The sequence below is a fragment of the Muntiacus reevesi genome, chromosome 7, assembly GCF_963930625.1.
Source record: "Muntiacus reevesi chromosome 7, mMunRee1.1, whole genome shotgun sequence".
In the NCBI taxonomy this organism is placed as follows: Eukaryota; Metazoa; Chordata; class Mammalia; order Artiodactyla; family Cervidae; genus Muntiacus; species Muntiacus reevesi.
Window position 1 is genome coordinate 57558271 of NC_089255.1, and position 14408 is coordinate 57572678.

Sequence of the window (14408 nt, forward strand, 5' to 3'; positions counted from 1 at the left end):
GTACTAACAGGCTGTGCCTAGGTAAAGAGTACTGGCTCTTCTGAAAAAGCCCTGCCATTGACAGAGTAAAGCTAGGTCGAGAAACGAATAGCGTTGCCATGTGAGCTGGATGGCAAAGCCCAGTGTAGCAGCTCTCTTAGCCCAGTGAGTCTCCTCTCACGTAATTGGTAAAGTAGGGAATGCTTTCTATTAAGTAACCTTAAAATTCTTGAATGTCTTTAAATTTACCCGTCTCTTTACCAGTCCCACACCATGTGCTATTAAAAGCACATAGCATAGAATTGGTGAAGACAATGTGCTAGCGAATAAAAATTATGTTTTTAAAGACTGTTTAATGGCTTAAGAAAATGCTTAATATATGGTATTAAGTTTAAAGAAATCAGCATATAAAATTTTGTCCGAATTTGAGGTACTTTAATGTTCTAATGACGCAAAAATGAATGTTAAATACAACGCAACATGTACTTTTACCATAGTTAACAACTGCATTTGTATTGCTATTGTTATTTTAAGACTGTCATGTGAAATTTTCTTTAGGCCTGTTGATTGCATACTGTAGAAGATTTGATGTTGAGATTGGTTCTTCTATATACTATGTTTCCTCCACAATTGGTAAATTTTTGTTTTTTCTTTTTGTTATATTGAGTTGTATCACCTGTAGGAAAAGGTCTAAAAGTAAGGAGTCCTGGATTCTAATTCTTCACCGTTACTTAATAGGATGCTTTTTCCATCAAAAAGAGATATAGTTTACTACCCTATATCACAAGGTTTTTGATGTTTGAAAAGGAAATTATATATGAAAGAAGATTCTACACATAAAAAGCTTACTAGAGCATGTGGCACATAGGTAGTTGATACTAGTATAATACTAGGTTTTTTAAAAATTCTGTGTAATAATTGCATATTAATATAAATAAACTTACGGGCACAATAATATCTGGGACAGCAGAGGTAGTTGTTACTTGTCTTGCTTCTTTTGTTGAAAACAGACAAGAACAAGCAATAAGCCAAAAAATACTTTTCTACTTCTGAACATGTCAAATATATATCTCAAAATCCATACACCAAAATTCTTTATTCTTAGGTAAATGGCCTGCACCAGAGCTGTTTAGATACAGTTCTAGAAAGGTTTTTAATTCCACAGTGGAATTAAATCTTGTAAATTGAAAGTGTACATCAGTAGTTAGAAAAGGGTTTTTCTAGAAATAGTTACTCTGACAGCAAGAAAGAACAGCTAAATGAGTGAAAGGATGAAGAAAGGGGGGAAAATTATAAAGAAATAATAAAAGCAGTCTGAGGCCATTAAGTATGATACTCCCTAAAGGCATTAACATGTTAGCGTGCAGCACTAGTCAGTGTGATCGAATAAAAAAACATTCAGTGAAAAGACAAAAAAAGACTATAAATTAGGGCAACTCACTTAACTTCACTGGTCCTCCATTGCCTCATTTTACTTCAGTATTCCTCCGTTGTAACTTTGGGCAACTCTCTTCACTGGTCCTCCATTGCATCATCTATAAAACGAGAAGGTGAACTGCATTGTCCGTAAAAGCCCTACGAGTTCCAGTTGTCTGAGATCCAGTGTTCATAATGAGACCCAGAGTCATTAATAAAAGATCAAATGAAGTTTGATATGCAGTTGTTGAAGATGACCAGGAAGTATATAATCAATATTAGAAAGATTTTTTAAAACAACCTTTGGTACCTGTAGGCACAGATTTTAGTTATCTAATATGTGGAACAACTTAACATCCTTAATAGTGGCAGATAACTGAGACTTTCTTGAATCATTATCAGTGATTAAGGATTAATTATGTTATTAATGATTAATTATAGTGGAAATACTAAACAGTTTCCACATTTTTCAAAAGCTCTGTAGAATGTCTCTCCTGACTACTCTCTAGGATAATAATGAAATTATGAAAAGAAGTCATAGGGCAAAAACATTCTGAGAAATATTGAAAACCAGTACTTTAGTGAGGGTATTAAAATCCACCTTTGATAGCATAAAAATGACTGATACTTGATATTCTTGCAGCCTATGCCATTGGCATGATTCTTACATTTGTTGTTCTGGTGCTGATGAAAAAGGGGCAACCTGCTCTCCTCTATTTAGTACCTTGCACACTTATTACTGCCTCACTTGTTGCCTGGAGACGAAAGGAAATGAAAAAGTTCTGGAAAGGTAGCAGCTATCAGGTATGTGCTTATATCTTGCTTACCAAGTTATGACATTGCCTAACTTTGGTTGGGAACTACTTGTATATATCAAAGCTTTATATATTTATTCTCAAAGCTTTTACATGCCTAAAAGTTGCCTTGAATTTATCAGGGTGTCCTAAGTTTTTTTCCATCACTACCCCCTTACTTGTCACCTGCTGCATCATCACTTCTCATCCTCACTGCAATCTGATGCCAAAATTCTGGTGACTCAAGATAAAAGTACCAAGAAGTATGGGAGGGCATCAGGGAAAATCAAAACAGCCTTTCAACATGACTTTTCAGAATCTACACAAAAGTCGACTTCATGAAAGATAAGAGCCATGTTTAAATACTAAATTTTGATGCTGACACCACTAGCTATTTATAGTAAGAGTCCTCAGGTTTTGCAGATAAAAAGTATACTCTCTCCAGCATCTAAATGGGCCCAACCAAATGAAAGTGGGCACTCATTTCAGGTTTAAACGGATCAAGGCTGCCTTTTCTGTAAAATTCCTACAACAGAGAATATCCAGGTAGCAGAATCTATGATGTTTGAGTTGTTTCTTCATTGAAGTTAAAGCCCTTTGTTCTTTTCCTAAATGTTATCGGTATTCCTCTAAAGTTTGTTTGTTTGCATTGAAATTAAAGAGAGTTGGGAAACTAGCCTGTTGAGGTCAGGGTCATGGCATTGATTCCTTCATGAGGCAGTTAACTCTGCTTTGCCCTATTACAGCAAACTATGTTCCAACATCCACTCTCATGCTTTTGTTTCAGTGATCGCATGAACAAAACTAAAGATACTTTGGGTAGATAGCTGTAATTCTGTTAGTAGACAAACAGTTCAAAGTTCATATCCATTTTGTGGTTGGTTCTAGTGTCCTCTTTATTTAACAAGAGGTGATTCGCACATTAAGTTAGACTACTATTAACAGAATGGAAAAAAGCACCAGCCTAGAATTCTTTGGGATAAGTCTTGCAATTTCTTTGAGATTAGAATACCTGCCCTTCCTACCTCCCAATTCCAGCTTCTCAACTTGTATTTATACACATAGAATTAGTTTGTGGCCACAAGGTCCTTGACTCAACTAATAGGGTAGCTTGTAACTTCCATGAAGATGACACTCACATGGAATGTTTTATAGATTTTTTTCAAAGTAAAAGTATGTCCTACAGCACAAACTCTAATACTAGTTTTGAAAGTCATATCCGAAGAGGTGCTGTTTGTCATCATTTTTTTAAAAAATAGTTATCTGTTTCTTCATTTAGCAAATGTTTATTGAGCCAGATACTATTTTAGGTGCTGATGATAAAAGATGAGCAAGTTAGAAACAAGCCTACTCTCATAGCCTCTTGAAAGTTAGAGTCTCTTGGAGGATACAGATAGAGTCACTAACAATAAAGTGTGATGAATGCATTAGTTATGGCAGGGTGCCTTGAAGACTAGAGGTGGGACACCAGTGCTTATGGTTTTGAGACAGTCAAAGGTGATGTGGGCAAGGAAGACTTCTTAAAAGAATGTTAAGTTTATGTTGAAGCTTTAAGACTGAGCCTTGTGTTCCATGTTGAAAGAACCATGACTTCAAAGGCTCAGAGGGAAGAGTTTTGACAGATTTAGGAACCACATGATGGTTAGCATGGCCATCCTATTGAATAAGAATAGGGGAGTGCAGGAAATGAAGACTGGAGAAGGAAGCAAGGGAAAGAGACTGTGTGAACTTACAAGCCACATTAAAGAGCTTGGACCCTCTCCTAAGAACATTGGAGACCATTTAAGAGTTTTAAGAAATCTAGAAAATGGATTGAAAGAAGGCAAAACTTGAGGCAGCTATTAAAATGAGAAGCTGTAGTAGCCAGAATTAACACGGTACTCAGACTGAGAGAAGTGAACAAAGTCAAGAGAAATTTAGAAGCCTAATAAATGCGACCTGGTGATAGATTCAGTTAGGGAGAAGAGAAGAAAGTAGAATCGAGGGTTTTTGGCTTGAGTGACTGAGTGGGTAGATAGTGATACCATTCACTGAGATTAAGAAGGGCAACAGATTTGAGATAAGATGATGAATTCAGTGTTGGAAATTTCAAAATACCTAGAGGACTACCAGGAAGAGAGAAATCAGCAGTTGAATAAACATCTGATATGCAGGAGATAGGCTTAACTAGAGACAGAAATTTGGGAGTTTTCCTAGCATACTCTGAGTGAGTGAGAATGTAGAGGCAGAAGAAAAGACTCAGGACAGAACTGTGACTGAGATACTTCTACTTTTAGGGGCGCTTACAGGAGGAGGAGGAGGAGGATCAACACAGGGGAACTGTTTAGGGTTGGCATTAAGTCTTTTTTAAGTTAGCGTTTAAATTCGGGACAGCTAGTGAGAGCACATGCTACTGTCTTATGGAATTAAGTATGTTTGCTGTTATTTTCATCACCAGTATTTCATTTTTACTTGTGAATTTTTCTTTCTCCTTTAGTACAGCTTTAAGGGTGTGGTGGTTTATTATAAGCAGCTTTCCTCCTTTCTCTTTCTTTGCTGTTTATTGAGGAGAAAGGAGATGCTAGGTAAGAATGGATTTCAACTAAGGGATGCATTTATATTCCCTATGAATAAGTGCTCTGCCCTGGACCATCTGAATTTTACTCTTAAAAAATCATGACTTTGAAATGATGATTCTACTTCATAGCAGCTGCTGCTGCTGCTAAGTTGCTTCAGTCGTGTCCAACTCTGTGCGACCCCATAGACGGCAGCCCACCAGGCTCCCCCGTCCGTGGGATTTCCCAGGCAAAAACACTGGAGTAGGTTGCCGTTGCCTTCTCCGTTCATAGCAGCTACTATAAAGTTTAAGATCATTGGAGCTAGACCCAAAGCCGTAGTAACCGTGGGCTCCAGGGCCTTAACTGTAAGACACAGAAGCTAACTAAAAGAATTGATTGTAGGAAAATCCATTTTAAAGAGTCTGAAAAGTTAGGACAGTTTTGGTTATACACTTCTCACTTGTAGTGTGGTATCATAATTTCATTGGAGAAGGAAATAGCATCCCACTCTAGTATTCTTGCCTGGAGAATCCCATGGACAGAGGAACCTGGTGGGCTACAGTCCATGAGGTTGTGAAGAGCTGGACATGACTGAGCGACTAACACACACGCACACACATCATAATTTCATTAGGTAAGACATTCAGAATTCAAATACCACATAGTAATAAACAGTGTGGAGTCTGGTGCCAGACCACCTAAGTTTGAAGTTTTGTTAATTATTAGTAATGTGACATTAGGCAAGAAGTTACTTAACTTCTCAGTGCCTCAGTTTCCTCCAATGTAAGATGGGACGGGAATCAGCCTACCTCACAGAGTTGTTGTAACAGATTCAAACTGCTTAGCACAATATATGGCACATCATTAGCACTATAAATGTATTTGCTATTATTATTTGTATGAATTGAGTTTTTTTGTTTGGGTTAATTTGTTGCTTTGGTGATCATCTTTCTCTTCATTAACTGATTTCCATTTTCCTGTTTTGAATATTAAAACTTTGGATATTTGTTAAATATGCTTTCTTAACTTACTTGTGAAAGGCCATCACAAGCCTCAGAGAAAAGATTTTGTTAAACATGGTCATTTTCCCTTAGTGCACTAAATTTTAAAATATTATGAATGGACATTAGCTGAACTTTTAGGCGAGCTAGTTGCAGAATATTATAAACTGCTACCAGGAGATAGTCTATTTTTCCCTACAACTAGAGCTTCCCTCATGGCTCAGATGGTAAAGAATCTGCCTGCAATGCAGGAGACCCAGGTTTGATCCCTGGGTCGGGAAGATTGTGTGAAGAAGGGAATGACTGCCCATTCCAGTATTCTTGCCTGGAGAATTCCACAGACAGAGGAACCTGGTGGGCTACTGTCTATAAAGTCACATAAAGTCAGAAACCACACACACACAGCCTTAATAAAAGTTATAGAATGTGATGCCTTCTGTTAATGTGAAAAAGGAAACCTCTCATTTCTTTTGTCTAACCTTTAAGGTCCAAGTTAATTTAGCTTGAATGTTGTTATTTGTGGGAGACAGTATTATGATATACTTTGGCATCAGTTCTGACAAGTTAATCTCTAAAGATTCCTCATTCATCAAGTGAGGTTGGATCTACAGGCAGGTAGGAGAATCTAATCTAAAGAGATCAATTAGCCCAAGGCCTTGAAAGGCAAGTGGATGTTGAAATCAGATAAAGCTGGTAGAGGCTTTGGAAGTAGAACAGGGAACCTCAACAAGTCTGGTAAATAAAATAAAGGCAGGCTATGTCGGAACTTAGTGTAGGAGAGACCTGTGGGTCAGCCCTGAAAACAACCCTCAGGTAGTTACTGGTTCATCTCTTTGGCTAACAGTTCACTCTTCTCCCCTACCTCCATTGTCTGTTCCCAGAGTATCTCTTATATAACTCCCAGCTCAAAATCTGCCATTTCTAAGCAGATACCCAGGAGTTCTCCATTTGAAATTAAGTGCACCTTTCCCCATACTTTCTTTAGACTTTGATGTTAAATACTTATTAACATCTGCCTTGTAGTGTAGATACTTATGAAGGAATGCCTCCCCAGGTAACACTAGTGGTAAAGAAACTGCCTGCTAACGATGACGTGAGACATGGGTTGTTCCCCTGGGTCAGGAAGATTTCCTGAAGTAGGAAATGGCAACCCATTCCAGTATTTTTGCCTGGAAAATCCCATGGACAGAGGAGCCTGGTGGACTACAGTCCATAGTGTCACAGAGAATCGGACATGACTGAGCACGCACAGCCTCACTAATTACCTCCTAGATGTTAGGAACCCACAGTGCTGATAACACTGTTTTACACACTGTAAATTCTCAGTCTATGTTTATTGGTATTATTCATGCAAAGTAATTGGAATGTTCAGTCCTTAATCCACTGACCTTTTTAATCACTTTTGTGTGTGTGTATAAATTTTTGGATTGTGTTTTAGCAGTCTTCAAAAAATTGCCAGAATTGTTACAAGGTGTAAAAGTATGGCACTTTTTAAATACTGAACTAGACTTCTATATCTCTACAGTCTTTATATAGAACCATTTTGCCAGTGCCAAAAGTTCTGGCTGCTGTTTCAAAGAATCAAATGTAAAGTAAGTAACACAAATTAAAACCAGAGTCTTAGGTGGTGGCATGTTTGTTTATGCCGCTATCATTTGGTTCGTTCTAATCCCTGATATTAGAGCTGAGTGTAAGAGTAGCAGAAAGCAGGACTTTCCACTGGAAATTTTTAATTCACGGCTAGCCCTGATGACCTTTTTACGTTGTTTTCAAAAGTCAAATTATACCTCTTTCATTACTGAAACTTAGAGACTTCATAGAAATACTTTAGTATTTTACTTAAAGTCTTTTAGCCCTTCCATGAATTTCTCTAATCAAGGGAAGTAATGTTTTTCTATAGGATTTCACTAATATACTACTACTTTGGAAATCTTAATTTTATATTCTTTCCTATAGCTAAAAGCTACTTACCCTCTATTTTTTATGAACTTTTTTTTTCTGGATTGCTTCAAGAGCTACAGTGTTCAGTTTCATTTATTTTCTAGTGAGTGTAGAGAAAGTTAAGGTGTTCTTTCTCTAGAGAGAAACTTGAAGCCATGGCATAATTATTCTGGCACATAGAACAATTAATAGAAAATTGTTTGGGGAGAATTTTTTTTGCTTCTAATCCTAAATCAGTGAGGTTAGATTTATGCAGCAACCTCCAATGGGTGGGAAGTAAGTTTTCAGTTTGTTAATATTCAGTAAACAGTGAGTTTGTCTCTGTTAAATGTCACTAGTGCTTCTAATTATTTTTAGAAGTCACAAGCTGTAACTGACAAGTCAAAATATAGAGATACTTAGAACAGCCCTGCTGTAGTATCAGCTGCTCTCCAGTTACTGCAGCAACGTGAGCACTTTTATTAGTCTGTTTCAGGAGATTGGTTCAGAACTATCAGCAAATGCCAGGTTAGCTGACCCAATTTCAGAGGACATCTTTCTAACTTGAGCTTGCTTATTTACTATGAAAAAATAATTATTTATTATGATAAAGCAACTTACATGAATTTTGCCAGTTAATTTTATGCCTATGTTAATTTTTGTTGTGTTTTTAAAAACCTGTTTCAAGTTTGCACTTCTGTTTCTGTACTGTTTTTATTGAAAAGTCAGTGATGAAAAATAAATGCAGAGTAGAGATATTACTTCTCAATAAGTTGGTTTTACAAGTTTTTTTTTTTTAATATCTCTTTATTTAGAAATTAGATTACAGTACCAGTGAGGTACTAAAGGATTAGGAAAGAAGAAGCATATTATAACTTAGAGTGTGTAGACTATTACTTCATTAGGTGACGGTTACCAGGATCGGCAGGTCTTGGAGAAGAGTGTTTCCCCACCATCCATTCTTCAGTTCTCTGTCCCCACAGCTCCAGCCTCTTACACCCAGAGTGTCTACATTGCTGGGAAAAAGGGGGCCTAAATATATCTTATATGCTTCTCCTTTCCCTCTCATTTAAATTGTAACTAAAATCAGATCTTCAACAACTTCATCTTTTCTATTACCTATCTTGATTTGGGCTTTGCTCCCTCACTCCAGAAGTGCTATGAATATGCAGTTACTATAATCTTAGGGATATCTTTGGCAAATAGAGGACCACAAAACTGATTGTTTAGGGGCTTGAAATGATTCATAGAATATAAGCAGGTTTGGGTTTTATAATCTGACTCCATCGCTTGAGACGGTTGTCAGCTGAAAGCTTCAGCTCATGTTTGTATTCTTTGTCTGGCAACTTCCAGAGACCCCATTTGGAATTATTCTTTTCTCTGCTCCCTCTCCCAAAAAACATTAAAGCTTTTAGACTCAGATTTTTAAAATAGGAATATTTATCTTGCTTGTCTTCTACTTCTCGATGAAGGAGAAGGGAAAAAGTAAATCAGTTCAGTTGAGTCACTCAGTCGTGTCCGACTCTTTGCAACCCCATGGACTGCAGCACACCAGGCTTCCCTGTCCATCACCAACTCCCGGAGCTTACTCAAACTCATGTCCATTGAGTCGGTGATGCCATCCAACTATCTCATCCATTGTTATCCCGTTTTCCTCCCTCCTTCAATCTTTCCCAGCATCAGGGTCTTTTCCAATGAGTGAGTTCTTTGTATCAGGTGGCCAGAGTATTGGAGTTTCAGTTTCAGCATCAGTCCTTCCAATGAATATTCAGGGCTGATTGCCTTTAGGATTGACTGGTTGGATCTCCTTGCAGTCCAAGAGACTCTAAAGTGTCTTCTCCACCACTGCAGTTCAAAAAGATTAATTCTTCGGCGCTCAGCTTTCTTTATACTCCAACTCTCACATCATACATGACTACTGAAAAAACCATAGCTTTGACTAAACGGACCTTTGTCAGCAAAGTAATGTCTTTGCTTTTTAATATGCTGTCTAGGTTGGCCATAGCTTTTCTTCCAAGGAGCAAGTGTCTTTTAATTTTATAGCTGCAGTCACCATCTGCAGTGATTTTGGAGCCCAAGAAAATAAAGTCTGTCACTGTTTCCATTGTTTCCCCATCTATTTGCCATGAAGTGATGGGATTGGATGCCATGATCTTCGTTTTCTGAATGTTGAGCTATAAGCCAACTTTTTCACTGTCCTCTTTTGATTTCATCAAGAGACTCTTTAATTCTTATTTGCTTTCTGCCATAGGGGTGGTGTCATCTGCATATCTGAGGTCGATATTTCTCCTGGCAGTCTTGATTCCAGCTTGTGCTTCATCCAGCCTGGCATTTCTCATGATGTACTCTGCATATAGGTTAAGTAAGCAGGGTGACAATACACAGCCTTGACGTACTCCTTTCCCGATTTGGAACCAGTCTTTCATTCCATGTCCAGTTCTAACTGTTACTTCTTGACCTGCATACAGATTTCTCAGGAGGCAGGTCAGGTGGTCTAGTATTCCCATCTCTTGAAGAATTTTCCACAGTTTGTTGTGATCCACACAATCAAAGGCTTTCGCATAGTCAATAAAGCAGAAGTAGATGTTTTTCTGGAAATTGCTTGCTTTTTCAATGATCCAGCAATTTGATCTCTGGTTCCTCTGCCTTTTCTAAATCCAGTATTTAAATTTAATCACTAATCTAAAAATCTTTGACAGTCTTCAGAAAGACATGAAGTTGTTTTTTTTTTCTATTTTTAGGTAGTTTTATATGAAGAACAGGGTAAAAACACTGAAAATATTTAAGCAGTTTCTTCCTTTATTCCCAAATATGAAAAGATTTTTATGAGAATATGCGAAGAGTTGAAGTGATCATTTGAGAAAAGTTTTAACTGGTAATTCTGCTAAAAATAGTCTATAGCAAATGTATTATTCTTGATTTTGTTTTTAGATATCATTTGACCTTTAAGTACTTTTAATTTCTTTGTTCTTAGTAGAAATTTTTTTCATACAGTCTTTTAAAAATTTCATATGTCATTTTTAAATTATCCTAAGGTCAGTATTCAAGGCATCAACCAGGTTACACTGTCCCTGAACCAGCATAGTGATTTGTGGAGCTAGTTTTAGTTTTCTACCTCCAGGAGTGGACACTGCTTGAAATAAGCATCAGGAATATCTTGTGGTGGAGTCTCCACTGCCACACAGGGCGATATTCATATTGGGAGATGGAAGGAGTGGAAGATCCAGAGAAAGCACTTATCAGATTGGCCCTGAGTCCAATGATTAGGCTTCCTGAAGGAGTTGTCACCCTGAGCATGTCCTGAGGAATGTGGCTGTAGAAATAGTACATTGCTCCAAAAGGAGTGCTCGGTTCAGTGGAACACTCTGTGTCTTTTTTTTTTTTTTAAAAACTCAGAGTCCTTTTGCCAAATTAGTGACTGGGGGCAAGTTGAAAATTTACATTTCCTAACATCTTTTATTTATGCCTAGATGATGGACCATCTGGACTCTGCAACAAATGAAGAAAACCCTGGGACTGCTGGTGAACAGATTGTCCAACAATAATATTATGTGGACGTGCAATAATGTGTCAATTGATTTTCTACAAATAGAGTTTGACTTTTTAAATTGACTTTTGAATTGACAATCTGAAAGAAACTTCAATGATATGCTTGCAAATATGTATCTGTAAGAGCTGGTACTGACAATTACATGATAATTAAAATACAATTGCTTTTAACTACGTTAAAGTTGTGCCTTCACATTAAATAAAAGCATATGGTCTGTGTAATTTTCAGGATGTATTATATATAGTATATTTTTATAAAAAAAAAACTCTTCAGCCACCCCTGTACTTGTCTTACTAAAGTCTGTTTCTTTCAACTCTAATGATAGATAAAAGTATTTGTCAAAGTGAATTTCCGAGCATATTTTACTGTAAAGAATTATGCAGACTTTATGATCTATAGAACTAACTGTTTAAGATCATTCAAGAAGGCAGTTCAGCAGTGGAATTTTGGACCTTTTATCACTGCAGAGGTTAGAAATACATGATATTGGGAATACAGATAAAAGTGTATTTTTGTAGCATAAGTTTTAAAAAATCCCAATCCTTTTTTAAACTTGAGAACCGAAATTACTTCAGATTGCATATGTGTTATATTAGAATATTTTTCCATTTATAGAGAAACATATAAAACTAGTCATTTGAAAGGAAACAAAAATTGAAATCCACATTTTTCAGTGGTCTTCTGTTTCCTTGAAGATGTAGCTTAAATTTCTAAACTAACCTGTAATTCCACTGTGGTATTTCTGATCTCTGAAGTTTGGATCTGCTAATGTTAAGACTTAATATTTTGTAAAAATTATTTTTCTTAGAAAATTATATATTAATACATATGACTCATTGCTTGAGTATTAACACCTCTAATAATCCCTTCCTCTGTCTCCCCTCCCCACCAATTCCTACTCCTTTCCCCATAGAAGACCACTGTTAGCTTTTTAAAATTTGGGTGAAGCATGGTTTACTAATATACAAACTGTGCTTCAGAGGAAAGAATTGGAGACAGAAGACAAGATACTGGGTGTTAGTCTCAATTTAATAACAAAATTTGAGTAAATTTTATTAGCTCAATGCAGTTGTATCTCAGTTTTCTCATCTGCAAAATGAGTTTGTTAGACCAAGTAATCACTCTGCTACCTTCCAACTTGAAAAAATTTTCTTTCTTTGTTCAATCTCATATGTGAACTTGACCATTATCCTGCGAGTCATAGGTCAAATTGCTCTTAAGAAATCCCCAAATGAAAAGTGATTGCAAAGATAGCAAGATTTTGTATTTCTCTGTAAATAATGTATAAGATTTGTGAACACATCTACGATTTTTCATTCTAAGGCCAGTTTAACTGATTAAAAGATAAAGTTAATGCCTTTCAAAAATGGATCAAACCTTTGATGTTTGACCTAAGTTTAACATTTGAGGGAATTAGATGCTTTTGATTCATTGATATCTTCCCAGATTGTTAAGTTACTGAGTAATTTACAGATATAGAAGCTCCCTTGACAGCCCTTCTTTCTACTTAATAGACTTATGGGTCACTTGGTTTATGACAAATAAATGACAGATAACTATCTGACAAGTAAGAGTTCATGTTGATTTTGTCTCCATAATATCAAGTTTGACTTTTTTCCAAAGAATCTAATTTATTTGGCAGACTCAGATAGAGAGAACAGATTAAGTGCCAGGTGAAAGCTCCCAACTATATTTTCATTTATAATATCAATAAAATGTTTGCCAAAAATACAGGTTTCTTAAGTAAAGTTATCTGCACTCTTATTCCAGCTTTAGGATATTCAAAAACTTCGACCACATTTTATGAAGAATGCTACAGAAATTTTTTTTTTTCATTATATCTTTTTTTTTTTTTAATTTTATTTTATTAGTTGGAGGCCAATTACTTCACAACATTTCAGTGGGTTTTGTCATACATTGACACGAATAAGCCATAGAGTTACACGTATTCCCCATCCCGATCCCCCCTCCCACCTCCCTCTCCACCCGACTCCTCTGGGTCCTCCCAGTGCACCAGGCCTGAGCACTTGTCTCATGCATCTCACCTGGGCTAGTGATCTGTTTCACCATAGATAATATACATGCTGTTCTTTTGAAACATCCCACCCTCACCTTCTCCCACAGAGTTCAAAAGTCTGTTTACAGAAAATTTTATACTTAGAAAACTGGAATTTTAGTTCTTTGATACAAATTCTACTTTATCCAACCACTAGTAAGAAGATAAAATCTTGTTCTAGTTTGCTATTTAAATCTTACTGATTAAATAGAAAAAACAAAAAGTGAAATTCCTTGAGTTTCTTTGTCTTCAGTGTCAACTTTGTATTACTTAATCCTTCTAGCAACTGAACTGAAAATATTTATAAAAATTACAGTAAAGTGCAGAAATATTTTATTTGGGGAATCAAAATTTGAACAGAGGATAGGAAAGATGAAAGTTTGCCTTTAGAAGACTGTATCATTTTTTCTCAAACTGTAAAAGTAGATGATTTTTACTTCAGTTCAACAAAGGTAAACATGAGTTTTGTGGGAAAAGACTTTGAAATTCTGCTACATTGTTTTCTTCTAGCTTGTAGATTCTTTTTAGATTAGCGATATCTTATTTGTAGACTCAGCGATTTACTTTTCTTTTGAAGGAAGAAAGTTTTAACTCTTCTGTTGGCATTCACTGATTTTAGTTACATGTTCATAGAGATTTTGATGAAATGGTACATTTGTAGTAAATACAAATGAGCTTTTCAGTTTTCCTTTGCTCTTTTAATTTCTGCCTTGTGTGCGTACGTGCTAAGTCACTTCAGTCATGTCTGACTCTGCAACCCTATGGGCCATAGCCCACCAGGCTCCTCTGTCCATGGGATTCTCCAGGCAAGAATACTGGAGTGGGTTGCCATGCTCTCCTCCAGGGGATCTTCCCGACCCAGGGATCAAGCCTGCGTTTCTTGTGTATCCTGCATCAGCAGGCAGGTTCTTTACCACTAGCGCCACCTGGAAAGCCCAATTTCTGCCTTAGGTATAAGCAAAATTTATTTTCATATTTGAACTAATTTATTTAAGATTTGTCTCTAAAATTTCAACCTAATCTCAGTTAATGAGACTTCAAAAATAGAAATTGCTTTTCAAACTAGTGGATTATACTAGTTTGAAGGCTTTGTATTTTCCCATTAACAAGGGAAAATGCTGAATTTATTCAAGATGATGCCAGTTTTGCAGTTTA

The 14408-nt window shown here is 36.5% G+C and overlaps 1 protein-coding gene across 2 annotated transcripts in view; it reads left to right on the forward strand.

The window, feature by feature from the left end:
* SPPL2A (signal peptide peptidase like 2A) overlaps positions 1 to 13940 on the forward strand; it is a 51939-nt gene extending 37999 nt beyond the window's left edge. For both annotated transcript variants that reach the window (XM_065941891.1, XM_065941892.1), the window contains 3 exons: positions 538 to 612; positions 2039 to 2199; positions 11118 to 13940. In XM_065941891.1, coding sequence (XP_065797963.1) covers positions 538 to 612; positions 2039 to 2199; positions 11118 to 11192 — 311 coding nt within the window. In that variant the 3' untranslated portion in view covers positions 11193 to 13940. The remainder of the gene's footprint in view (positions 1 to 537; positions 613 to 2038; positions 2200 to 11117) is intronic.
* Positions 13941 to 14408: the final 468 nt, after the last annotated feature.